A 23,955-nucleotide genomic window follows, 5' to 3' on the forward strand; every position below is an offset into this window, starting at 1 on the left:
TACCCCCATTTTAGATAGTTTGTTATGTAGATTTTGTAGCTATGAAGCTTAGGAAATGTTCCTTAAGACTAGGGAACTTAGTGAGCGAGTTTCAATCTCAAACATACGTGGATACATATTCTAATTTATTTGACAAGTATTTTAAGGCTTGTTTAATTAAATTGATTAATCGAATAGGGTTAAAATTAAGCAAATCATCAAATTTACATAAAAAATGAAAAAATCAAATTGCACGTTAAATTTTTTTTTTTAAAAAAATACCTTTTATTTAAATCGAAAGATTTCTCATACAACGGTTGCACCACATGACAATACAACTCTCTCAAATACTCAAAAAACTTCGATGTCACATACTTACCCGACCAATTGGGGACGTGCGTCACACACTCACATCTGGCACCACCACCATCTCGTGCGTCGTCCCCAACACCATCCTCGCACTACCACCACTACCAGCTCTTAAGTTGTTTTAAATTCACACCCTCAAGGGCCCCAACCCTAAGTATATAATTCAAAACCTCCTCGGCTAGTCGGCTCCTAACCAACTCAACACTCTCACTAGTGCACTTCTTTCACTTCCTCAGACAGCCAGACCAACCTGCCGCGACTCCCACCACCGCCTCCTCCGCCACAACCACCATCTATTAAACCCTTCTTTCTCTTGTTATGGAGAATATTCTCAAGAAATATCAACAAAAATTTAAGAAAGTTCGAGAAGAAATGGATCATTGGGAACACCTTCAATCCCGCTTACTCTCTCAGTTTTCTAATGCTTCTTCAATTATTGGAAGAATTGAGGTCTATAGTTTTTTAAAATTCACTCTTTTTATATTTGATTTTGTGGTAGATTAAAGTTACAATCTTGGTGCATTAATTATGAAATTTGATTATGAATTTGGGAAAATTTTGTTTAGGTGATTGGAAATAAGAAGAATTATGGTTGTTTGAAGGGTGTTGATGGGATTGAAGATGCAGTTTTGCAGAAGCAAATGGAGTCTTTGGAGACAATTTTGCTCTCAATTAAGAAGACTATGTTAGTTCAATTTGTTTATCACAGCACTTAATTTTGTTATTGTTGCTTTATTGTTTGCAATTGAACATCTTTTTACTTGAGAGTTCTTCATTTCACCTCAAGCATCCATATGGCCATATATTTCTGTTTGTAACATAAGTTGGTCAATTTCATAACATGGCCGTGTCTGGCCCTTCTAGTCTTAAGACCCTAAATTGCGTCAGTAGTTTTGTGGTAAGAAGATTATGTGACTTGTGTGTTCACAATTGAAGTTTAATTAGGTTAAGTGTAGTCAATTGGCAAAACATTATAGTTGACAATTGATCGATATTTAGGTTTGAAAAAATACAATCATTGCTCATCATGGTTCATGAAAATAATTATGTCTTTTCTGCTGTATGAGATTTATGGCTACATTTGCTTCTAATTGACAAGAATTGGCATATAAGCATGTAACCTTACTGATGATATGGCGATTAAATATAGTCATTAGAGTTGGTATAGCTAAAACGGCAAAAAAAAAAAAAAAAAAAAAAAAAAGATCAATGCGACATTAAAGATTGTATTACAACAATAGAGTCATGATAAGGGTTTTGTCTAGTGTATAAAATTTTAAGTTTCACTTCAATTTATGCTGCAAAGTTGGTAATGTGCAAAAAGTCTTTTTGAATAAAATTTTGTGTGGCTTTATGAGGTGGATGAGCTTAGTTCTGCATAATTCACTGAACTTTGTTTGGCGCATATATTCTATCCCTGGATTTTAGTTGTAAATGACAAAAACTATGATAGTGATATATCTTGATCTTTAGCTTCTTTGGATGTTTTTGGTTTGGTGGGTGTTTCCCCTCGTTGTATTTAAAGAGGAATTAGATTGTATGATAGCATGATATTGAATACTTCAGACTTTAAATTAATTGGGAGCTGTGTGTAGGGAGGATTTCCACAGTATTGTACTGTCTCTGGAAAAGATGGTCAGAGACAGTAGGCAGCTTGTTGGAAGAGGATCTCATGTGCTTTCCACTAAACAACTGCAGCAAAGGGTGGGAATTAAACCAAGTCTTTCAGATTGCTTAGATTGGCTTGCTATTTTGCAGGAGATGCACAGCTCTGAGTACGTTCAACTTGGCTTCTTTGTTTTTGCTTGTTCTTATTCATAAGAATTGGTTTTATGACTTATGATCACCAAGGTATAAATTGTAAGGGTGGAGTGATACATTTAAGGATTATCTTTCCTCATTGTTTACGATTAGTCGCTTGTTTCCAACCATCAAGGGGATTTGAGGGATTAGGCTTTTTGCTATTTCTCTGTGCTGAAGCCTTAATTATCTTTTTCCTCAAGTGTCAAGACTGTCAAAGCATATTAAACCTTACATTATCTTCCGTTTTCTATGTAGGTACCGTCTTAAATCATCAGTGGTTTCTGCACTCTTGAGTATTGCTTTAAAGCCCAGGTACAATAAAATAAGAAATGGGTTTAATGCAATTTTCCGTAATCACTAACGGCTGTGAGTTCTTAGAATTAAGAATTAGAATAAGAAGAAAAAAAGGCTTGTCGTTGTTAATGTTTTGCATTATTGAAAATTATCTACTATACAGTTAAGAAATTGGAGAATTTTTATGTTCCTATCATTTCCTAAGGGATGTTATTTCATTGCTGTGACATGTGGCTATTTTTGTCATATGGTCTGCTATTGTTTATAGATATATGTTATCTTTGTTGTGGAACCATAAGATCTTAGAAGTATCATAAGCATTGCTTGGGTTTGAAAATGTTGTGTTACAAATGCACTTGTTGGCCATTATTGTGTCTTGGTATTTGTGAATTGTGATTCTAACTAAGGCTCAATTCCATTCAGTTCCAAAGATTTGGGAGCATTGCGTCAGCTTTTGTTCGATCAGCCAAATATTCCAAGAGATGAAGGTATGTATGCTGTCATTGGCATAAATGCTGCAGCTTAAATATCCTCCTTGAGCAAGGCCTTTTGATTTCCGTGTACTAGTATTTGCAATTCTATGTGACAACTTACTCAAATATTCCAATGTCTCCGTACTCACTCCCATCTGGATTTTATCTGCCTTGTAATTTAATTTTGGATTTTGACTGGATCAATTGGATGGCCAAGTATTGCTTTTGCATATGACAAAACATAGGCTTGTTACACTTCCCTCTCAGACTCAGCATTGACCTTTTAAATCCCATCCTTCTTCACGTAAATACTTTTTCCTTTTGACTTTATCTACTTTATGCACACTTAGTAAACTTTATTTTTGTCAACTTTGCCTGAAAGTGGTAGTTGATCTGGTTGACATAAGAGAGGTTTGATCTAGAAAAATGTCTGCAGCTTGTAAAAAATTTGGACTAAGCAGATAAAGTTGTGATTATTGTTTTTCATGTTATCTTAGCATCTCTTTTCTATTCTGTTGCGGGGCTTGCAGAAAGCTGAGAAGCATTCTTATAACTGTGACTTTGATGAGCTGCCTGTAGAAATAGAAGTTCTTATGTCATCTCATGTTGTGGATTGCAGTGCAGTTAATCTATGACATCATATTCGCCGAAGACATTTCTTGAGTTAGAGATTGGTCATCTGTCATTTGAAGCTGGAATTTTGTAAAAGTGCTGTTGATCAACTGGACTTCAGTCATTTAAAGCTTGATCTCTGTGACATGGTTGGCGGGTTATGGCATCACAGTACTCCCTCACTGAAGTACATCTAATGAGGATGCATCTCAGTATCACATGTAGCCGCAGGTTTCCTGTGCAGATGATATTCAAGATAATACTGAAGCCCTTGAGCCTCTCTGGAGTTCTTTTATTTATATAATTATTTATATATATTATTCTGGGAAAAATCCCAGGTGAACAGAAAAACTTAGCTTGTATACAATATATTGTGTGCCAAACTGCCAATATCTCTATGATCATTCACATTAATTAATTTTTTTTGGTAATTATCAGCATGTTCTTCCTCTTTGTTGCATAGAAGTCTTGATTGTTATGCCTAATACCTATAAATGACCAGCACTCTTTAGACCATTAAATTATTGGCTAAATTTCCATTCTTAATTTGAAATAAATACATAGAAATCAAGTGAAATACAATGAACAAGATCAAGCTTATGCATCACAGGGACACAGCGTATACTACAGTTACAGTGATTAAGCAAACATCATTCAGAAACCATTCACAATAACATCTTCATTCCTCAGCATCATAGCAATTATCCTTACCTGGCAGCAGGAGACTTTAGTCCAAGACTGAGGAGCATGACTATTCCACAGTCTGACCTCTGACCTCTGAACCATGGCAATCACCACGAGTCACTTTGATAAACAGTCTGAAAGAAGGCTTGGCCATCTTTCCCTTCATATGGATCGGTTTTGCGTTGCCTCTCAGTAGGGCAGATAGCAGAGAAGATAGTTGATATAGTCATCAAACTCATGCTTATCAAGACTACTGTTCCGGTAGCTAACAAAATGAATGAAACCATTTTCAGTAAGGGTTTTCTTCTTCTCCTTTTTTTTTTTTTTTTTTTTTGGTATTTTGAATGTTTTCAGCTGTTAGTCTGAAAACTTTTTTGCTCATTTAATCATAATTATTTTTTCTTCCTCATCTCCTTTTATATTTTTCTTTAACCCTTTCTAATTCTGTAAAGACATTTTGGTTCTTTTACCATTTCCAAGGTTAATGCTTTGATACTTTCTATTTGGCCTAAGCTATTTTAATATTGTCCCTTTTCCTTTTCTTAATGAATATCTCAAACTATATATTACTGTTTAAAAACTTGTTTTTATTATAGGAAATAACTTTGAAATGTACATTTGAAAGTTACAAATATATTCTTTAATACAATTTCAACTAATAGAAAATTAAAGTTTGCAACCCCTTCTATAGTTCTCCTTTTTCAACTACATTGTTGATTTAATCCATCTTTTTTCATCCCATCTAATCTCTTAAATAAACTAGCTTTCCCTTTATTTTTTTCCTTAGGATTTTACATGTTCGTGTGGTTGTGGACTAATGTGTCACATATCACAAGGTTTTACGGGCTGTTACCATTTTGAAATTTATATTTTTTTTTTTACAAGTTTGAAATTTATGTTTAGAAGTTATAGAGTATTTAGGTTTTTGATGAACATTCTTCTTTAATAAAATTTCCTACTACTCGTAGTTTGATATGCTCCTTCACAGAATCACAGTTCTTTTGAGCTTCTAAGCAGAGTAGAGCCGATTTCAATATAGCAAAGCAAAACAATTCAAAAAACAGAACTAGTTCTACTAATTCGAAAGATATATTGGATGTTTTAGGATCACCCCATCATCTAAACTTCCTATAATTCACTAATTAACACAAATTTACTACTCTATTTAGAAGCTATACAATACAAGTAGGAATAATATATAAAAAATTAAAAACCTTCTCATATCTTTTTTATGCATGATAAGTTGAAGTTATAATTATTTGTACGGTAAGTCGGTAAGTCAAAAATAAAATTCATACATTAAAGTTTTTTTTAATTTTTTTTTTTAAAAAAATAGATTAATAATAAAACAATAATTTCCCTCCAATTAAATTGATTAAACCGTCCTCCCGCCAGTCGCCGCCCTCCACCACTTTGAACAACCACTTTACCCCCCTTTTTTCTTCCAATCCAATAAACCCTAATTTTTATCACTGAAAATATTCGCACAATTTTGATTTCATAGTCCCTCTAATTATAATCTGATAAAACCCTCTAGTTTGATTTTCCCAGAACTTGCTACTTTGATCCAATCACTACATCAATTCTACAGTATCAGTTTTGTTCGAAACGTTTCTATCTTAGTGTTTTTTCTTAGTTGCAGAAACGCTGGAAATTTCGAATCTTGAAGATGGGAGATTCTAGGGAGGCATCTCCTGATTGGTTGCGTTCTTTTCAGGTATTTTTTGATGCTTAAATTCAGTTTCTAAGTTATGGGTTGCTGAATTTTTACTTGAAATATGTTAAGATTTTAGGTTGATGGATTAGGGTTTTTGAAGAACTGTGTAATATTCATTATTAAATTAGCTTATGGTTGATTTTATGTAGCAATGAGCTCATGTATCAGTTCAGTCTTCAGTGTGTACTAGTGTATAATTTTTGGAGAAGTGGTGTTTGAAGTAGTTCAGTGACATAGTCGAAGCGTTCAAGATGTGTTACGATAATTGATGTTGAAGGGAGCGATGTTAAATGATTGTTTTTCTGGTTGAAGTGAGCTTAGTTAAGGGTAGTTTGTTGAGTTGCTGGTATGATGTTGGTCATTTTATGGCAAATTTGCCGGAAAAAGGTCGTATCTTGAGCTTGTTCGAAAGGTTTATCGGTTTCGGTTTCTGTGCAGATTGTTAGGGTAAGATTGCTTGCATGTTGTATCCTGACCTTACCAAAACCTACACCTACTAGTGATGGGATTCTAGATCTTGTTATATTTTTGTGGTAGTATTGGATTGAATAACAGGATAGGGCACATTTGGGGGTTTAATTCTCTGATATTATGACTACAAATTTGATCAAGCAACTGTATGAGATCAGTTTATTTTTATTGAATGCAAGATTCAGGAGGTCTAAGGACCAAATGACCAATGCGGCAATGCACCTTTAATATTCATTGTAGTTGTCTCAAATTGGCAGAGAATTTGACCTTTTTATCTGATCTTTTAGGGCAGTAAGCTGTAAATATATCTATTTAATGTTTTTGTTCTGATTTATTTTTATGAGAAGTGTCTGGTTGCTTGTTCTTATGTTTTTTAAAATCCATTTTGTGGAACAGGCTCCTACTCAATCTATCACAACTTTGTCATCTGATTCTGAGCCTTCTAGTGACAAAAGCCCTGCAAGTGATGATAATGATATAAAGCATAGAACATCAAACTTATTAGAGGAAGATGGGGAAGAGGATGAAAAAAATTGCAAGATTTCCCTGAAGACTCATACAAAGAAGTCATCTAACAAGAAGTCACCTGACAAGAAGACAACTAAGAAACGATTGAAAGCTGGTGATGAAACAACTGCCAAAAGGATAAAAACAGAAAAAAGAGGTCTGTAAAACACTAGTACCTATTGTCTTGAAACAATCTCATATGAACAAATAAAAGTGCTATTGGTTCTAATCTTTGAAGTTCTAGGTTGAAACTTGACATATCCATGCTCAATAGTTTTCTGATGTTTACTATTCAACAAATTCTTCTCCTAAAAAAAAATCTTGATAATTTCTCTATAGTGTAGTATGTTCTTGATGTGATCCTTTTATGAAACAGGGAGTGAAGATGATGAAAATGTTAAGAGAGAAGAATTATCTGATAAATCGGCAGAAACTCCTGCAACTGTAAGTTTCATGCTAAGCCTTCAATGAGTTCAATCCGTTTTAAAATACTCCCTAATTAAAATCCACTCGGGTTAAGCTTGAAAAGACAATAATTTATTGCTGGCTTGAGACTTGAGAGTCATGTGGGTGCACCTGTTATTGCTTTGCATTGAGATGCAGTAATGGCTCTCTTATGCTTCTTCATCTTCAGGCAGGCTCTGTGAAGTTTGCTTATTTGCTTGCCTCTGATACAAATTTGTGTGTTATTATTTAACAGGCACCAATTCATTCAGTTTGTGATCTGTCATCAGATTCTGAATCCAATTTAGATGCAACTATGAGGGAAAAGAAAGAGATAGATGAGGATGATGACGATGATGACGACACTGCACTCATAAGTACAGTCATAGGAAAATCTACAAAGAAACAGATGAAACAGGAAGATGTTCAACCGACAGAGAAGAAAACTCATGAGCCTGTGAAAATGGAAGGTAGATTAGTTTAATTTTAAATATGGCTTGTAAAGAATCAAAGTTTTAGTTTCATGGTTGTTTAGAGCCAGAGGTACTTCTGTTAAATTTATTTTAAATAAGTCATTTTCTGGTAAATAATGTTTTGTGTATATGTGTGTGATAGGAGAAGTTGGCAATATGGATATCGCAGAGGAAAACAAACTTGAGAAGCAAACTGAAGCTGCAGTGAGAGACATTAATATCTTGATATTGCATGTGTCTAATCTTTGGTTTGCTGATACACCTTTTTATGCTAATTGTAGGCTAGCTCCTCGACTTTACCTTTGATACTGCCTGATAAAGTACATCGCTCTAAGGTAAGCACTTTTATGTTTTTAATTTTTTTGCCCTTTTTAAGCTCAAATTTGTTATCTTACTTAACTATGTTGTTCGAGATAATCGTGTCACCTCCAACTCTTCTTTCTCTCCCTTCCTTACTTTCTTGTAGTTAATCCTATATTTGCAGCAAAATGATTTTTGAGTTTCATAACTTCACCTTATCTGCTACAAATGAATATTTTATGCCTCACAAATAATACCATTTTGTTGCATATAATAAAAAAAACAGAGGTAGTATATGAAGTATAATTATTTCTTTTAGTAATATGAAGTATATGGTTTTGCAGGCACTTGTTGAGTGTGAAGGTGAATCAATTGATTTGAGTGGTGATATGGGTGCTGTTGGACGAGTAATTATTTCAGAGACTCCTTCAAAAGAATCTGAAATGTTTCTAGATTTAAAAGGTTTGTGTATTGAGCAATCGTAGCCTTCGATAGATAGCTAATGTACATATAAGTATTTTTTTTTGGCTAACAAATCTTGCCCTTTAAATTTAAAAAATAAAATAAAAAAAATAAAACAATTTCAAAATTAAACTGCTATTAACAACTTTTAGGGACATTCTTTTATATTTATAAATGTTGCAAATGTTCTGTCTTTTGATGCAGTGGTAACTGTTGATCCTCTATTCAACTATTCCTTTAGGCATCTCATCTTATGTCCAGTCACTTTTTATTTTTTCCAAGTCAGTATCTTAGTGAAGCAAATGTCATTAGCCTAAGATTAGAGAGTTTCAATGCTGTTGAGGTGGCATAATCAATATACTAATATAGGATGGGACACACAGTACTACTGTAGGACACAGAATGCAATGTATGAAATTAAGTTTTTAATCTTTCCTGATATGCATATACCTCCTGTTTACTCAATTCCTTGTTAAAATTTTCTATTTTGGTGGTAATGCAGGAACCATATACAAGACTGTAATAGTTCCTTCAAGGACTTTCTGTGTGGTACGTTGTACGTTACAATATCCTTCTATATTTTCGACATTAAATGTCTTTACCTTTTGCCGTGGCTAAATTTTTTCATTCGCTATGTGAAAGTGATACCTTATGTAGAAGAACCTTAATCTGTGTAATTTTTCTTCAGGTTAGCATTGGTCAGTCTGAGGCCAAGGTATGTCTGTATGATACCTACACCTTTATCATTTACATTTTTACTTTTTTTTTTTTTTTTTTTTTCATATTTATCATTTTTCATTAATTCAAAGATGTCCTATATTCTTCTCCAAATCAAGTGTCTGAAATTGTACTTTGCTCATTACATTTCGGTTAAGACACCAAAATTCTATGTCCCATATTAGGTGAATAATGTGCTCTTCTCATCCACAATGATGAATTAGGTTGACCTCCTACAGAGGTTTAACCTAGAATTTTTCATCTAATCAAGAGGGGTATAATAAGATTGTGTGAATCACGTAGTGATGAAAATTCATTTGTTCTAGTATCTCTTGTGCAGATAGAAGCCATCATGAATGATTTTATTCAGCTTAAACCACAATCAAATGTTTATGATGCTGAGACTATGGTTGAAGGTTAGTTTTTTAACCTTTGAAGTCCTTTTGTAGCCTCATTCTACTCAGATTCATCGTGCAGCTCCTGTGTTGCTATGAGGCTTTATCTGATGCTAAAATTTCTGTGAGTAGGAACACTGGAAGGGTTCAACTTTGACTCAGATGATGAAACTGATAAGATGACCAAGGATGGTAAAGGTGATCAGAATGAGGGTGAAGAGAAACCTAACAAGAAAACTAAAGGAAAAGCAGAGAAAAAACTGGTATGTACTAAACAATTCGCAGTAGTTATGATGTAATATAATACTAGTATTTTCCTTGAGATAATTTTTTCCTTATATATGCATGGTTACTAAATCATGAAGGCTGCGACTAAAAAGAAGGGGAAAGATGTAGGAGGGAAACAGCCGAAGAAAAGGAAACCTCAGGCACCAAAGAAAGGCAAGGCTAAGAAGTAAATTATGAGATTTGTTTTACTGTTAATAGGTTGTACACCAGTTAGGATATATTCTTGTAGCTGCCAAGATAAACCAAGATAGTCCAATTTTCAATTAGTTTGATCAAAGTTATAGGATATTTATCCTGTGTTCCCTTGTTTTTATTATTGAATGCAATAACAATTTTCATAATGATAGAGAACATTTATACATATTACATTATAGAAGATTTCTTCTATCTTCTATGCGCAAGATGTTAGTAATAATTGAGATCTGTCTATGGACTGTCTGGTAATTAAATTTACAGCTGATCTTCCTTGTGTCATTTGAGTTTTAAAGGAACCGGGTTCCATCTTCTGCATTGATTCTGTATTCTCAGAGATTTCCTTATGTGCCAATTTTTCCACGTATAACACCTTCAACCTCTTGTCCTGCCTCATATCTCTAGCTGAGCTTGTTAATTCTGAATTTCTTTGGCCTAGGGTGCTGAAAGTTTGATCCTGTTCAAGGAACATTTTATCTCAACAACAGCAAACTAACGATCAAAAGTATATGCACATAATTTGGTAGGGCGGTGTATGAGGAGGACATTTCCCCCTCAGATGCCCCATAACTGTGCTTTTCGAATGGTGAATTGCCAGTGAAGCTTGGCGGTGTATCTTGGCCAATTGGTTCTGGATTGTTGTTGAGACTTGGAGGTGGCGTATATGAGATACTTGGCGGTGACATAGATGTTCCACCACTTGGTTGTGAACTGTATGTTGGTGGCGATTCATATGGGATGCTTGGTGGTGACATAGCTGTGCCACCTATTGGTGGTGGACTGTAGGTGGAACTTGGTGGTGAATTATATGGGACATTTGGCGGTGATGTAGCTGGGCCACCAATTGGATTATTTGTCCTGCGCCAGATCAGAAGAAAAGAAAGATCAATTAGAGAAGAGAATACAACATTAAAGGTGATAGTAGTATATAGGATTCAGGGTATAAAGACAGTTAGAAATGGGCATTACATAGCAGCAGATTTGGGGCAGAACAGTATGGCATAATTATTAGCCTTGCATGTGAATGTGCTTGTGCCATCATCAAAGGCGTAACTATACGCCCTCGGACAGGCTCTCTTGAAGACTCGTGAATAATATGATGGTTGACATGTTGTCGGGTTAGCAAACTGTCCGCTACAACAGTATTGGGCTAGTCCAAATGCCTCACAGGCACTTTTGCATGCGATCACTCCCTCTGCTCCATCTTCACCCATCACTTGCAGCTCTTTCGGGCAGCCTGTTTGAGAAAAAATTTCATGGAAAACCATCAGCTAATCTATATAATTCTCACCTGGAAACAAGTATATCTTATGATCATACATAAATTAAAGAGCAGCTAGTGCTGTGATGCACTATATCTACGACTTGTCATATCCATGATAGGAGCTGTTAGCATAATAAGATACTAAGATGGGCATCAAGTCTCTGTTATCCATGGCAGCTTCAATTATGCTCTGCTTGACTTCAGTATATATGGCTCGAAATTGGTTCACTTGAACCCATACTGGCTACGATCGAACCATGGTATTACACCGATTCTGCCCTCAGCCACCCCTTATCATGTGCATGACAAGTCATATGAGATTGTCATAGGCTCATAGCATTAAGGATAAGCAACTTGAAATTTACCCATGTTAAGATCAGAAATACATCCTGTTGCGTTGCAAGTAGCACCATTAGTCCCAGTAGGCCAGGCAACAAGAGGGAGATTATAACCATCCACCATACTAACATCATAGAAATCCTTGTTACTCCCTTGGCCTAATGTGATCTCAAACAGCGAAGCAGGCGGTGTTGCCCCACTCCCACCACATTGCAACTTCCCTCCACAATCACCTGTAAGACACTTCCCTGCACCCGTCTGATCAAACTTGCAGCCTGTCCTAGCCCATATCCTGCCTGACCAACCTGGAATCGTCTCAAGCCTCGCAGTCTTCCCGGAATCTAGCTGAAACCCGGTGGATGAAAGTGGGGGTGTTCCTGACCCAGATAATGTCCCGGGCCATATCGTAAATGGGCAGTTATTGGTTATTGTGAATGTAGAAGAAACTGTGAAAGGAAAGAGCAATAAAAAGAGATACAAGTTGAAATTTGTGAGCTTAAACAATAACTTTTTTAGCATTATAGGAGTTGTTCTGTTTTGTGCACTAGAAAAGGGGAGGAATTAAGAGAGGGAGGGTCTATTCTAAGCTTTGGTGGTCTTGAGGGTTTAAGGAATTATAGAGGATTTTGGATTTGAAAAATCCGACAACGGAAATACTAATGTCTACGTTACTTTACTTCATGTATTAGCCGCAATATTAAGTTTTAAAGTTTAGAATTATTTATTTATATATTTATTTACGTATGTATGTATGTATTTTTCTTAGATAGCCTCAACAAAAAGAAATTCCTTTCTTTCAATTATTTTAACAAATAAGGATTAAAATAAATAGATAAATTGGGAGAGAAGGGTTGATAAGTTGACTTTGCTTGTGTGACAAATTAGGTGTAGTCCAATTTTATTTTTGGAAAAGAATCTTAAACATAGGATTTTGATATAAATGAAGTTCATCATATAAAAGGTACTTGAAGTTTACTTTGCTGCAAAGAATGAATATTTTGCTTTGAACATACACCAAACAATTCCTATGAGGTATTTTGATTACTTGTATTATTCTAAGTAGATTCAGAAAAGTATCCTTTGACCTAAGGTTGCCCTAAGTGAAGGTGTATCTTTTGCATAGTGTGAAAAGGTGTGGTACTATCCCAAAAGGTTTTGCTAGAATGCAATGCTTCCATGTTCATGGTGTCATGGTTTCATCTTCCATGCCTTAGGATGCATCGAGTGGGTTGATGGGCATGGTAGCAACAACATGGTCTGTCCATGAGCTAGGAGCAACACACCAACACTTACCCTGAAAAGCTTTACTTCGAAACAGATTTATGCAAGCAATGACATTTTTTTAAGATCCATATTTTGTAGACTTCAGTCAACCTTGTCCTTAGGAAACAAGCAAAAACTGAGTCAAGTAGCAACATACCAGTTTTTTCATCTGCCTAAAATTCTGGTGGCAAGAACTGTTTTGAAATCAATTCATTTTGTCATATAAGATTGAAGATGATAAAGATTCGATTATCACTAAATACATTACATCATTTATTATTACACAATACTCATACCCTAATCTAGCTAAAAAGCTCTGCCATCTCATACAAACTAAAATTTTTAATCAACTTACAAACTTATCAGAAATACTTTCGGACTGCTCTTCATCCAACATGTTCAAGCCTTCAGAGAATATAAATGATTACCATAAAGTAGTTCTGTGAAGAAGATTGAAAAGTGAAGCATGTCAACTATTTGTTCATCCCAAATTCATGTCATCAGAGAATACAACTGCCTCCAAGAAAAAACTGCAGGGATTAGGGATTCGAATCTGCAAAAAAAGCAACTCGTGCAGCATTCAAACTACTGGTTGGTAATACAGGGCAGGAGTATATGAATCTTAAATGGATGGGAAGTGATGAGCCAAATAATCATTGAAACTCCAAAAACAAAGGCCGATACTGTAACCTTATCTGAAATCAGCATCAACTTCCGGAGGACTGGAGAATTATGTCATGATATTCAATAGAGAAGCATAGATTCGCTCAACCTATACCAGGACAGATCTGAATACCACAAGATGTCTTCCAAAAAATTCATCTTGTTGATTCAATTCTCGAAGCAGAGATTTAATAGCCTATCAGCTTGACACTTGCAGATCGTCCAGTACTCCAGTTGATTTAAGACACCTTCATAAAACACCATAAATAGCCATATTTCTGCATTCCTGGAAAGGCAATGAAGGAAAGTATTAGTAACTTCCTTGTATAGAAATTACAATAAAAAAAATCATATAGTACACATAAGCAGATTATAACTCCCTGACTAGAAAAAGTTTGTAACCTGCAAAATAACACCAAAAAGAGCACACATGTCAAATCAACAAACAATAAGTTATAACAGAAGTTGGATGTATCTATGTTGCTCCTCCTCCCTTTGTTCCCCAACTCTTTGATTTTTACTTTTTGGTTTGGGGTTGGGACAGGGAAGGAAGTGGGGATCAAGAGAGGAAAATACTCGTCCAGTTACAACTTACAACTAAAAAAAAGAAGGAAGTGACTACAAGCTGCAAGCAATAGCATTATTACAATAGTTACAAACAAAGATGTCTGAGACATTTCCAACCAAGTAGGCAAGAGAAAAAGGAAAAAAAAAAAAAAAAGTCTGGATCATAGCAATAGCTGCAACAAGGTACACCAGATATCAGAGAGATACTAATCATATATAGCTAATTAAATTTGGAGCAAACATGGAATATGACAAATTGACAACATAGGAGCACCAAAGTAGATGAAGTCTTATAGTTTTCTACATAACCACTAAATTTAGAAATAAAAATTCTTCTGCCACACATAAGGGGCGCACAGGGTTCCGCAATTAAGATTCTCACATAGTTCACCATAATGTAAAAGTTAAATGAACTAGGAAAAAAAAGTTAGAAAAAAGGCACATTAAGCTTATTGAGTTATCTAGTTCAAGTCCATGCCATCTCCAATTTGACTGCAGATTGGGCTGACAGCAGAAAAGGATCTCTCGAAAGGTGAAGGATGTAAGTTTGAATCCCGACGACGCTTGAAAGAACAGCTCTCAGAAGGACAAGCCTCAGCTTCAAACTTCCTGCGGACACCTCTAGCTGCTTGCTGCTCCGTAGGTGTAAGTGGGAAAACCTGTCCACTGACTCTGCACAGCGAGTTGTGATTACCATATAGAATTCGCTGGTTACAATTTTTGTCACAGATATGAGTCTGCCCAGTAAGTCTGCATCGGTACATATTTCCACAGACATGCTCGTTTTGACATTTCCAATCACACTTGTGTCCTGGGTTTGGTCCATCCTGACCCAGAATAGTCGACATATATATAACATTTGAGGAGCCAGTCATCATTGCTGCTGTGTGTGCCTCCATGAAAGTCTGTGGAACCCCATCAAGAAGAAAGAAGCAATGTCAATGAAACGACGAAGTGGGTCTTAACCTAAACCCGAACAAGTTCTACTATCCAACAAAAATGTGCAACATACCCATACTTAACAAGATCATTCTAAATCTAAAAACTCCAGCCTATTACTCGCTAAATCTGATCATGATTTCTCATTGTTTTCACTAGGCAAATCTCGAATTACAAGTATCAAACCATGTTGATATCTTGTGGAGTTGTGGGTCATTCATAAGCTATTGTCAGCTAGAGAAAGTATGTTCTGAAACTAGAGTGACCATTCTAAAATCACTCCATACTATAATTTTACTAATAACCAAATAGAAGTTGGTAGATTGAGAGCGACAACGAGTAGTGATGGAGACGAGATTTGATAGATCGGTCCTAGGTCTTACTAGCAAACTAGCACCCCTAAGGGCCATAACTTAACCAACTAATCTAACTCGCATCCACAAAAACCATGTACGGAATACATAATTAACCTATATAATCATCTTAATGAACCATCTATCAAATTACATTATTTTTTATTTTAGAAATTGGCCTAAAAGATGTAATTAAGCTATAATAAACAGTAGATCTAGAAATAAAACTATAATAAACAGCAGAATTTAACCAAGCAGTAACTATCTAGGTAGCTAAAATAATTAAAAACAACCCAATACGAGTTATATCACAATTAAGTTTACCAAAAAATTAAAATGTAAACCTTAATCCAGTAATGGGATAATTTTTCACAAAATCCCAAAAATGGGTAAAAATAAAATCACGAACCAATTTCACTAATTCAGATAAATACATAAATTAATAAATAATTATAAAAATGTGAACTTTAATCTCATGAGATATTTTAAACAAAAACCCCACAAATTGGTAAAAAGAAAATCACAAACCCAGTTCAGTAATTAAGATCAAAAACAAAAACAAATAAATTTAATAATTAAAAAATAAAAAATACTTACTTGTTAGCTGAATTAAGAAAAACCCAAATGAAGAACCTGCAAAAAAAAAAAAAATACCTAGCAACACCAAAACAAAACTAAATTCCACTCTCTCTCTCTCTCCTCTCTCTCTCTAAGAATTTCTTGAAATTTGTGAAAAAACTGGGAAAGGTTAGGTCAGGGGAAGGTAAGTATTTATAGAGTGAGATGGGATAAAAGAAACAAGATAAGGGGTATTATTGGAAATTAAACTAAATTCAATTGAAATTTCCTCAAATTTCACTTAAATTTGAATTTCGCAATAAAAATAATTCACATTTTTTGTCCTTTTACTATTAAAATATGTCATTAAGACCATAAAATTAGGAAGAAGTCAAAGTCTTCGCTTTTATTTTTATTTTTGTAGAGAGAGAAAGAAGAGAGAGAAAGTTTGAGTGAAGAAGAAGTTGGCAAGTGAGACGGAGGTGCATTAACAGTCACGTGTGAGTGGGGTGACTTTAACTTGAGGTTTTGAGATGGTGAGACGTGGTGGAATCAGATTCATTTTGGCCGGCGTTTGTAGTTTTCTCTCTCCTCTTTCCTGCATGTTTGGATGTAGCCGTTACATTGTGGTGGGCCGTACAATTTTTTAAAATCTAATGCCTTCATCACTTAATAACATATATGGTAAAAATTGATCTCAAGATTTCTGTAATTAATATAAAAAATTCTTAATTGACAAGTTACAAAGTTATCTCTCACTCTCGCCTTGAATTTCTAATTAATTTGCCTCTTTTTAAGTTTAAGGATTAATTTGATAACGAATCATTCTTCAAGCCTTATCAAATTTTTATAGATGCTTGTTAATATTAAAAAATCGACTATAGTTAAGATAATCTTTGAAGGATGGAAGGGAATGAGAAATTAAGTAATGTTTGGTGAATAGTAGATTAGTAGTAGTGAGTGGTTTTGTTTGTTTGTGATTAAGAAAATAATGATGATGGGGTTAGTGATCTTTGCTTTGGATTTGGACGTTTAGTAGGTGGGGACCGTGGGCCCACTTTTTGTTCCTTTTGATCTTTTTTATCTTGATATTTATTTTGTTACTTTTGGTGGTGTGAATAATAATAATGTTTTGTGATGGCATTAGATATTTAGATAAATTAATTGATTTTAGCAATTCAACATCTAGGTGAAGGAATCTACTAGTAGTTTTTTTGGACTTGATCCCTTACTTGTGTTGTTCCTAACACATTTCAATATAATAATGAATTAATGAGAGAGGAATCGAGAATAAAGATATATATTAGTGATGGAATAACAATTTGAGAATCGTTTCAAACTAATTAATTAACTTATCATATTAATGGCCTCATGCATGAACCTTAATTATCTTATATTCTTCATTGTACCAAGTACATGGTTAATTAATATTATTGTTATTTTTAGTACTCCACTTATGGAGACACACAATTTATAATGTAGATTCTCTACCTATGAGTTAATGTCAAAACTAGCTCAAGTTTGGAGGAAGAGAAGAAATGAAAAAACATTTACCGGATAAGAAATAAAGCAAAGTAACTAGGTAAGGGGGGATATATGAAATTGTATAAGGATAGCGGAAATAAATTATCTATTGTTTGTTTGATATGAGAGATATGTCATATGTATAAAGGGTATAAAGATAGAGAATTGGTGGCTAGGATAATCTTATAATAATAGAAAAATAAACTCCCATAGTTGTCGAGAGTTGGGAATAAGTACTAATGACTGGAGTACTAATAGTTTAGGTGTTAAGGTTGATACAGCTTGATTAAAAGTCGAATAAAAAAGGGTAAAATAATTACTAAGACAAGTGTCAAAAACGGATTGGGTGGTTTGGGTCAATGTAACTCGTGGGTCATTGGCCATTTGGGCCAATAATTGATATGTCAATAAACAAGCAACTCATGGGAAAAGAATGGAGGAGAGACAAAAGAAAGTGAATATGGGTAAATGCGAAATTATAGGATCCAATGTTGTCAAAATTGCGATTCGGATCATACGATCTTACATATATCATTAAACGATTTGGATCGTGCTTAAAATCGGATATGTATAGAATCGAGCATAGGATTCTTAGCATCATTTCGGATCAGTATGATCTTACATATATTATCAAATGACTTGGATCGTGCTTAAAATTGAATATGTGTAAAATCGTGCTTAAAATCGGATAGGTGGAGAATCATGCTTAAAATTGGATATGTGTAAAATCGTGCTTAATATAGTATTCTCAGTATTGCATAGGATTAGTAGGATCGCGAGGATCAGTAGAATCGTGACCATATTCCAATACCATAGGATCAGTAGGATTGCGATCATATTCCGATCCTATAGGATTAGTAGGATCGCAATCCTATTTTGATTTTAACGATCTTGCATTAAAGCTTAAGTGTGCATATTTTACCCAAAGATACCATTGTGTTATTGATATTTGAACTATAACTAGCAAACAGGTCATTTAGATTGGGTATGGGACGAGTCATTTTGAGTAAACTAATATTCGATTTGGACTCGGGTTGTGTTGGGGTTGGGTTTTGGGTATGTTTCGGGTTGGGTATCAACTTGGGTCAGTTTCGGTTCGAGTCAATTTCCGATTGAGTATGTTCGGGTTGTTCCATTTTGTGTCGATATTATGGGTCAAGCTCAAATCAATAATTTTATTCGGTTTATGAGTTTAGTTATAGTTGGAGATGAATTGAAACAGTTTGAGTCATTTTTGACACTAGACAATAATATTTTGGGTATAAGATAATTTTAGTTTAGAACATTTCGTTTATTGGGTTTGCTAGGATTAAGAGATTTGGGTTAAATTTAGATCGAGTCAACTTCGGGTTGGGAATAATTAGGTTGGGCAATTTTGAGTATTGGGCAAAGATTGGGTCAACTCCGCATTCAAGTTGGGTACAAGTCGAGTCGGTTAGAATTTTAGGTCAATTTCAGGTCGTTGTTTTTGAGTCACGGGTCGGGTTAGGATTGCGAGGTTTAATTTGGACTAAAAAATGAGGTAAAAAAAGGGAAAATTTTCAATAATAGCCCCTGTTTTTGCTTATATTCAATAGTAGCCAATTTTTTTTTCCAATTATTATTATTATTATTATTATTATTATTATTATTATTATTATTATTATTATTTCCCGAACCCCCAACTTTCGTTCTTGATTAATGACCTTATTGACGTTTTCCGTTAATCTATAAATATTATTAAAGTAACAATCGCTGACGTCATCATTGCTTACGTGTCATTCTCTTATTTAATTTTTTCCCGCTAAAATGCAAGGATGATGTCATATTATTTTTTTTTTTTCCTTTTTGAGCTACCCTATTTAACATTGTTTTGAAAATTAAATTCAAATTGAATTTTAAATTTTAGATTTTCGACGCATATTACGCTATTTTATTATTTACAATTAGTTGTTAAAAATAGTTGATATTATAGTTTAATTGATTTTTGTAAATTGTATTTTCATATTTAATTAGAAAGTTCTACAGAGAAAGTAGTTGTTTTCTCTCAACATGCGCTAAAGATTCTATAATTTATTTCTTATTTTAAAACCGTGCATCGCATAGGGCTAAACTAGTTTTAACTCATTACACGACCATGGTTAATTATTTCAATTATTAAAAATTAAATTTTAAAACCCGAACCAAGTAACCCCAACCTCCATTGGCAACCACCCCAGGCGCCACACACTGACCGGAACTATCGCTGGCCGCCGACTCATTCTACAAGTTTCCATTGCTAAAATTTTTCAAGGAATTCAAGCTGCTACTCCGTATTTTCGTTGCAACTTCGCAAATAATCAAGCGGCCAATTAGGGTATCAAAATTAGGGATTTTTCATTATTTATATTTTTTCTTTCTTTGCTTAGTAAATTTAGGATTTTTTTTTTTTTTTTTTTTGGGTAGGGATTTGTTTTGCTTCTCTGTTTTTCAATTCTTTTTTAATTTTTAGGAATTATGTTAGGATTCTTTAAATTATGTACAAAGCTTATTAATTTTGAATTGAATGTTGAAGGTTCAAGTGCTGCATTTCTCTTTCCCTAATTCGAATTTATTCCCCTTTGACCCTTTCTATTAAAAATTGATCCTTCGAATTGTTCACGGAGTATTTTGTATTGTTTGTTATCAGTTCAAATTATTGGGTATATTAGTATATTAAAGTGTTGATTCTAAGCTCAATTTCAGCTATAGTTATAATCATATTAGGGTTGATTAATTGCTGTAGAAGTTGTTGTGGATTTTTCAGTGCAATTATGGACTTAGATTGAAGTTGGAGCGATGTTTGTTGTTACAGGCTTACAGCTGGTCTATTGTGGAGTTGTGGTGGTTGGATGGTAGTCAATAGTAGTGATAATCTCCATTATGTACTTCATAGTTACTTATGAACTTGGGTATTCTTTTGAAAAACTTATCATTAATTAATTGGGAAATGATGAAATTCACCTAATTTTACGAAAGCGATGCCAATCTGATCTTTGACTCATAACTCTATTTATCTTAATGATATCTCATGGCACTTGTCATGGACATTTTCCGGTTATATAACTTGAAGGTACTAAATAATAAGTACAAAAAATTAGATCCTTGTTAGTTGAGTTCATTGAAAATGTACTGATGTTTGCATTTTTAATATGATTGAATATAAACTCACCATTTTAGATTATTTTAGATCATATATTTTGGTAGTTCTTCGGGAAGCAACTTTATTATTATTTTGGCTATTTTCTAGTAGCTCGCACCTGATGCCCTGATCAATCTATATCCATTGTTTTTTCATGTTTAGTGCAACAACGTGAATTTGCTGTAGACAAACTTTTGCTTTTTTCCTTGATCTTCATGCAAAGCCACTCATTTTCTTAGGCCCTCAAGGATTTCTTTTGGTTAATTTTGGCGTATGTAGTGAATTCATTTGATGGGGTTATTATTTGTTTTACTGTCGTATTGCTGCTAGTCAAGGTCTCCTCTCAATCGGCATTTTCAGCATGCATCTAATTGCGTATTCTTTCCTGAAATATAATGATTAAGGACTGATGTAGGATGACATTTTCTGTTGTCTTTTATACAGGTGAGAAGTCATGGTGGGATTTAAAAATAGGTACATGGTGTTGGAAATTTTTCTGGATCCTAACAAGGATCTCATGGTGGATGATCCTGTTATTGTTACCCAATTCAATGTGGCGAAAGCAATAAAAGACAGTATTCTTATCAACTTTGGGGAGTGCGGTCTTGCTTCTTCCCTTGGCTCTTTCCAAGGTAAGAGACTATACATGGTTTGCATATTACACAATTTGATTCAATGGCTGTTTACTTTTTTTTTTTTTTCTTCTGACTTGAGGCATGAATATTTCTGTAGTTAAGTACGTGAATCCAATAACAAAGTTGTGTATGGTTCGAACATCAAGGGAGGACTACCAGAAAGTCTGGTGTGCAATTACCATGGTATCAAGCATTGGAAATTGCCCTGCTTTATTTAATCTGCTTGATCTAAGTGGTGAGTAGCTCGCCAACTATTGAAAAATGAAATAGCTAAATCAAGTTTTCCTGAATTTCTGTAATCTGTATACATGTGCTCTATTTTCTTGACTGGTCTGAATAAGCAACTACTTCACAAATCTTCTCTAAGCATTGACCTGATCTGTGGGCAAATCGCTGAATTACAATAATTTTATGTTAAGTGCTGGGGTCTTAGAGCTCGAGCATTCAAAACCCTGTTAAGTTTGTCATGTTGATTCCTGGGCAATATGATATTATATGTATTTAACAATTCAATTCAGTTTCCTACAGATAAATAAAAGTTCGTGGTTGACATGCTTTCTAAAAAGCAATGGGGTTGAGGTGGTGGAATAGTGGCATTGTTCCCCACCTCAAAATCCTATGGTCTAGGGTCCATGTCTCATATGACTCATAGTCTCATATTATGGATTTAGACTCCATCTTACCCAAAAAAAGATTAAAAAAAGAGGCTAATGGAGCACTCAGTTGATACTAGGCCTGTTATTCAACAATTTCAACCCAAAGAGAAGGAAATCCAGAATGACTGAAATGAGGTTTTGATTTTAATCATAGGTTGTCTGTCAGAAGGTCATTTGTATACAACTCTAGTCTATTAAGATTTGTTAGCCCCATGCTGACTGTCAGTAACTTAGTTGATGATTATTTAGATTGACAAGTTGACAACCTAAGATGACAGTTAGACTCACAATCCACAATTCCGCACGTTTATTTTGCTTTTGCTCTTTAACATCACTGAACAAACTCTAGTACATATATCAGTGAGCTTTCAATCTAGATGGTCTGGTGCTGCATTCATTTGATATTCACTTAAGTTGCTAGCTGTGGCTGTGGCTTGTAGTAACACATGGGGCATACTCTCAGGGAGGTGAATTTATCCTTATAGTCAGCTAATCTAACTTCTGATGATTCAACGTGATTATAAACTGAAATTACCACATTTTTCTCAAAAAAAAAAAAAAAAAACTGAAATTACCACAATAAAAAATCTGCCCTTCATGTTTGTTTCCATGGCCTTTATTGAGGAGCTTTTGGTTGAGCTGAGAATGTCATTTGCTGACGCTCTTCACTTTTATCTGAGACAGGGAGTATTAAAGCTTGCAGAAAAGCTGCCTTGACTTGTGAAGAAGCAAAATTTGCACAGTACAAGCTTTTAAAGGGAGGTCAAGTTACAGATGAGTTAAATCGCCAAATGCAGAACTGTTTTGAGAGGATAAAAGTACTGGAACATTAGTGAGTATTCCTGTATTTAACTCACTATTGTAGTTCTGGAATTGAAGATGCTTAGATAATCTTCCAATTTTGTATGATGCTCCATATGAATTAGGTTATGTGAAGGATTATGCCTAGTTGGCAGCTAATTTAAGGTCCGCATAGAGTTCAGTGAGATGAACTCAGTTTTGCTAGTAAGTTCTTTCACAACTAAGTTTGAGCTGTTTGAATGGCCTTGAAATTCTGGACCATTGTTTTGAGTTCCAGAATTAAGTTCTCTTGTTTCATATAGTCTTCAATTATGCCTTGAACCCAATTTTTATGTATAGTAGATGTTGGCCCCGTGATTCGATTGTATCAAACGCCATGACCTGCTGTCCCTAACACATGACTTAAGGCAAGTTTCTGTATATTGTAGAAGTTTTCTGAGCGTCTAAAACTGTTTTTAGTTTCTTCTTACGTTTCTTTCAAGTGGATTATATACCGAGTTAGAAGTTAGAAGTTAAGGCAGCAAATTTCTTATATGATGCTACTACACACAATAATAATCCAGGTCCTTTTGGATGTTATCAGCATTTAGTCACAGTTTTTAAGTTTAAGCATTTTCTTTGGGAAAGGTACGTAACTACATACAAAGTTTATGATATATGTGGGTCCAGATTGGTTTGATGACTCTTAGGTCAGCAACCCCACACTTCACACCTTTCTAGTTCCTCACAGGCTTCCATGGAGCCATGCCCCCGGTATGAACAGAATCCTTGTCACTTCGGTGGTAGGTACTGTTGGAGATGCTATCACCACGACCGATTTGAGTCTTAAGTTTTTGTTAATATAAAGTCTGAATGGTGAACAGATTACATAGCTTTAAATTCTCTCCTCTTTTATGGGCATGCAGTGTGGATCATAAACTCAGTGTTCGAGTGCTGATCCCTCTTGTATAAAATAGGGTGTTTAGTACATACAGTAGTACATTAATATGTGAGGGTGTCTATGGACCGTACTGCCTTTATTTAATGTTGCTATTGATTAAATACAGTCGATTTAGAGGTTGCTTTAAAATTGGG

At 34.6% G+C, this 23,955-nt stretch overlaps 5 protein-coding genes across 6 annotated transcripts; 3 read left to right on the plus strand and 2 right to left on the minus strand.

Annotated features, from left to right (window-relative positions):
• Positions 1–496: 496 nt before the first annotated feature.
• Positions 497–3,806, plus strand: LOC145562633 (uncharacterized protein At5g43822-like). Of its 2 annotated transcripts, none has more exons than XM_081622979.1 (6): positions 497–798; positions 915–1,033; positions 1,944–2,123; positions 2,407–2,463; positions 2,869–2,933; positions 3,538–3,806. In XM_081622979.1, the coding sequence occupies exons 1-6, from the start codon at positions 667–669 to the stop codon at positions 3,579–3,581; spliced, it is 597 nt and encodes a 198-aa protein (XP_081479105.1). In that variant the 5' UTR covers positions 497–666; the 3' UTR covers positions 3,582–3,806. The 2 variants fall into 2 exon arrangements, with proteins under 2 accessions (XP_081479105.1, XP_081479104.1); XM_081622978.1 differs by having other exon boundaries at positions 520–798; positions 915–1,037; positions 1,948–2,123; positions 3,538–3,771.
• Positions 3,807–5,612: 1,806 nt separating this feature from the next.
• On the plus strand, positions 5,613–10,313 carry LOC145562630 (uncharacterized). The gene is made up of 12 exons (XM_081622976.1): positions 5,613–5,931; positions 6,799–7,066; positions 7,286–7,353; positions 7,610–7,823; positions 7,969–8,030; positions 8,108–8,161; positions 8,471–8,588; positions 9,091–9,137; positions 9,277–9,303; positions 9,646–9,721; positions 9,833–9,963; positions 10,066–10,313. Exons 1-12 carry the CDS (start codon positions 5,884–5,886, stop codon positions 10,156–10,158), a joined length of 1,206 nt encoding a protein of 401 aa, XP_081479102.1. The 5' UTR covers positions 5,613–5,883; the 3' UTR covers positions 10,159–10,313.
• Positions 10,302–12,946, minus strand: LOC145562631 (pathogenesis-related thaumatin-like protein 3.5). Its single transcript, XM_081622977.1, has 3 exons — positions 11,810–12,946; positions 11,150–11,417; positions 10,302–11,038 (listed from the first exon to the last, which is right to left on the minus strand). Exons 1-3 carry the CDS (start codon positions 12,300–12,302, stop codon positions 10,654–10,656), a joined length of 1,146 nt encoding a protein of 381 aa, XP_081479103.1. The 5' UTR covers positions 12,303–12,946; the 3' UTR covers positions 10,302–10,653.
• Positions 12,947–14,737: 1,791 nt separating this feature from the next.
• Positions 14,738–15,625, minus strand: LOC145565480 (uncharacterized). The gene is made up of 2 exons (XM_081625467.1): positions 15,521–15,625; positions 14,738–15,181 (listed from the first exon to the last, which is right to left on the minus strand). The coding sequence occupies exons 1-2, from the start codon at positions 15,623–15,625 to the stop codon at positions 14,738–14,740; spliced, it is 549 nt and encodes a 182-aa protein (XP_081481593.1).
• A 4,195-nt stretch (positions 15,626–19,820) lies between these two features.
• LOC145564245 (putative ribonuclease P/MRP protein subunit POP5) lies at positions 19,821–23,412 on the plus strand. Its single transcript, XM_081624571.1, has 4 exons — positions 19,821–19,985; positions 21,234–21,421; positions 21,522–21,659; positions 22,765–23,412. The coding sequence occupies exons 2-4, from the start codon at positions 21,244–21,246 to the stop codon at positions 22,911–22,913; spliced, it is 465 nt and encodes a 154-aa protein (XP_081480697.1). The 5' UTR covers positions 19,821–19,985; positions 21,234–21,243; the 3' UTR covers positions 22,914–23,412.
• Positions 23,413–23,955: the final 543 nt, after the last annotated feature.

The sequence above is a fragment of the Chenopodium album genome, chromosome 10 (genome assembly GCF_948465745.1).
Source record: "Chenopodium album chromosome 10, dcCheAlbu1.1, whole genome shotgun sequence".
Taxonomy (NCBI): Eukaryota; Viridiplantae; Streptophyta; class Magnoliopsida; order Caryophyllales; family Amaranthaceae; genus Chenopodium; species Chenopodium album.

Coding starts and splice junctions, on each gene's coding strand:
- LOC145562633 (XM_081622979.1), top strand. CDS start 667: ATGGAGAATATTCTCAAGAAATATCAACAAAAATTTAAGAAAGTTCGA. Junction 799..914: donor CAATTATTGGAAGAATTGAG/GTCTATAGTTTT, acceptor AATTTTGTTTAG/GTGATTGGAAATAAGAAGAA. Junction 2,934..3,537: donor AAATATTCCAAGAGATGAAG/GTATGTATGCTG, acceptor TGTGGATTGCAG/TGCAGTTAATCTATGACATC.
- LOC145562630 (XM_081622976.1), top strand. CDS start 5,884: ATGGGAGATTCTAGGGAGGCATCTCCTGATTGGTTGCGTTCTTTTCAG. Junction 8,162..8,470: donor ATAAAGTACATCGCTCTAAG/GTAAGCACTTTT, acceptor ATGGTTTTGCAG/GCACTTGTTGAGTGTGAAGG. Junction 9,138..9,276: donor CTTCAAGGACTTTCTGTGTG/GTACGTTGTACG, acceptor ATTTTTCTTCAG/GTTAGCATTGGTCAGTCTGA.
- LOC145562631 (XM_081622977.1), bottom strand. CDS start 12,302: ATGCTAAAAAAGTTATTGTTTAAGCTCACAAATTTCAACTTGTATCTC. Junction 11,418..11,809: donor TATTTCTGATCTTAACATGG/GTAAATTTCAAG, acceptor TTTCTCAAACAG/GCTGCCCGAAAGAGCTGCAA. Junction 11,039..11,149: donor TGCCCCAAATCTGCTGCTAT/GTAATGCCCATT, acceptor GATCTGGCGCAG/GACAAATAATCCAATTGGTG.
- LOC145565480 (XM_081625467.1), bottom strand. CDS start 15,625: ATGGCCCTTAGGGGTGCTAGTTTGCTAGTAAGACCTAGGACCGATCTA. Junction 15,182..15,520: donor AATCTACCAACTTCTATTTG/GTTATTAGTAAA, acceptor GGGGTTCCACAG/ACTTTCATGGAGGCACACAC.
- LOC145564245 (XM_081624571.1), top strand. CDS start 21,244: ATGGTGGGATTTAAAAATAGGTACATGGTGTTGGAAATTTTTCTGGAT. Junction 21,422..21,521: donor TTCCCTTGGCTCTTTCCAAG/GTAAGAGACTAT, acceptor ATATTTCTGTAG/TTAAGTACGTGAATCCAATA. Junction 21,660..22,764: donor TAATCTGCTTGATCTAAGTG/GTGAGTAGCTCG, acceptor TATCTGAGACAG/GGAGTATTAAAGCTTGCAGA.